The sequence below is a fragment of the Phytophthora parasitica genome (assembly GCF_000247585.1).
Source record: "Phytophthora parasitica INRA-310 unplaced genomic scaffold supercont2.35, whole genome shotgun sequence".
In the NCBI taxonomy this organism is placed as follows: Eukaryota; Oomycota; class Peronosporomycetes; order Peronosporales; family Peronosporaceae; genus Phytophthora; species Phytophthora nicotianae.
The window spans coordinates 27,257-28,109 of NW_008649021.1; the positions used below are offsets into that span (position 1 = coordinate 27,257).

General features: G+C 51.7%; 1 protein-coding gene across 1 annotated transcript; it reads right to left on the reverse strand.

Annotated features, from left to right (window-relative positions):
• Positions 1-107: 107 nt before the first annotated feature.
• Positions 108-845, reverse strand: PPTG_12587 (hypothetical protein; the record flags this gene model as incomplete). The annotated part of the gene is made up of 2 exons (XM_008909709.1): positions 108-509; positions 564-845. The coding sequence occupies 2 exons, from the start codon at positions 843-845 to the stop codon at positions 108-110; spliced, it is 684 nt and encodes a 227-aa protein (XP_008907957.1).
• Positions 846-853: the final 8 nt, after the last annotated feature.

Consider the following 853-nt stretch of genomic DNA (forward strand, 5'->3'; position numbering starts at 1 on the left):
GATGCCACGAGAAGTCACGGCTTGAACGCCGTACGCTCGTTCACATCGTCTTCAGTATTCAACCCCGCAAGCAGCAACAGCTTACAGCGGTTCCGTTGTCACCGGTCTTACTTTAAAAACAAGGCACGTTCCATAATGGAAGCGTTGGTACGTGGAACCTTCATACCCGCAAAGGAACCGCGACGCTCCGCCTCGGCTATGGTGAACTCGCTTACATGTTGGAGGGCCAACGAGCTCGTTAAAATCTTGTCATCTTCATCGCACCAAATACTGCCCGGTGGGCCACCGTTCAGGAAGGCGACAGTATTTTCGATACACCCACTGTAAAAGTACAGTGCGTGTGCCACCGCCAGCTTGTCCTGACCAGTATCACGACAGATTCGCGATATGATGCTATGCACCTCCGTATCGCCGACGACCACGGCCGAGTTAGCATCACCTTTTAACTTCGATTCGGGATCGAATTCGCACTGAGCCTTCTCGGGCAACATTGTGGCGCGCAGTGTCGCCTAAAAGCAGCAGCGTTAGTAAAGTTAGCTAAAAACATTTGTGTATACATTTACCGCGGCGTCCGCCATAAGCTTCTGTCTCTGATCCTCAGTGAGATTTCTCAGGTTTTTTCTGTAGTGAGAGTCCATGCTGTCCGCCGAATGGTTTGTTACGTTATTGGCAGCTGCGATTTTCCAGACGGCACGGGGGATGTCACCATCCTCCCTCATCCGTTCCTGTGCAAAATACACCATGCGAGCTACCTCGATTGCCGTGTACGGCTGTCTGAAACCCTTCTTGGCAGGGAGGTCGAGCTGGAACAGCTCGTCGTAGTCCATCTTGGAGATTGATGCCATACTTAATC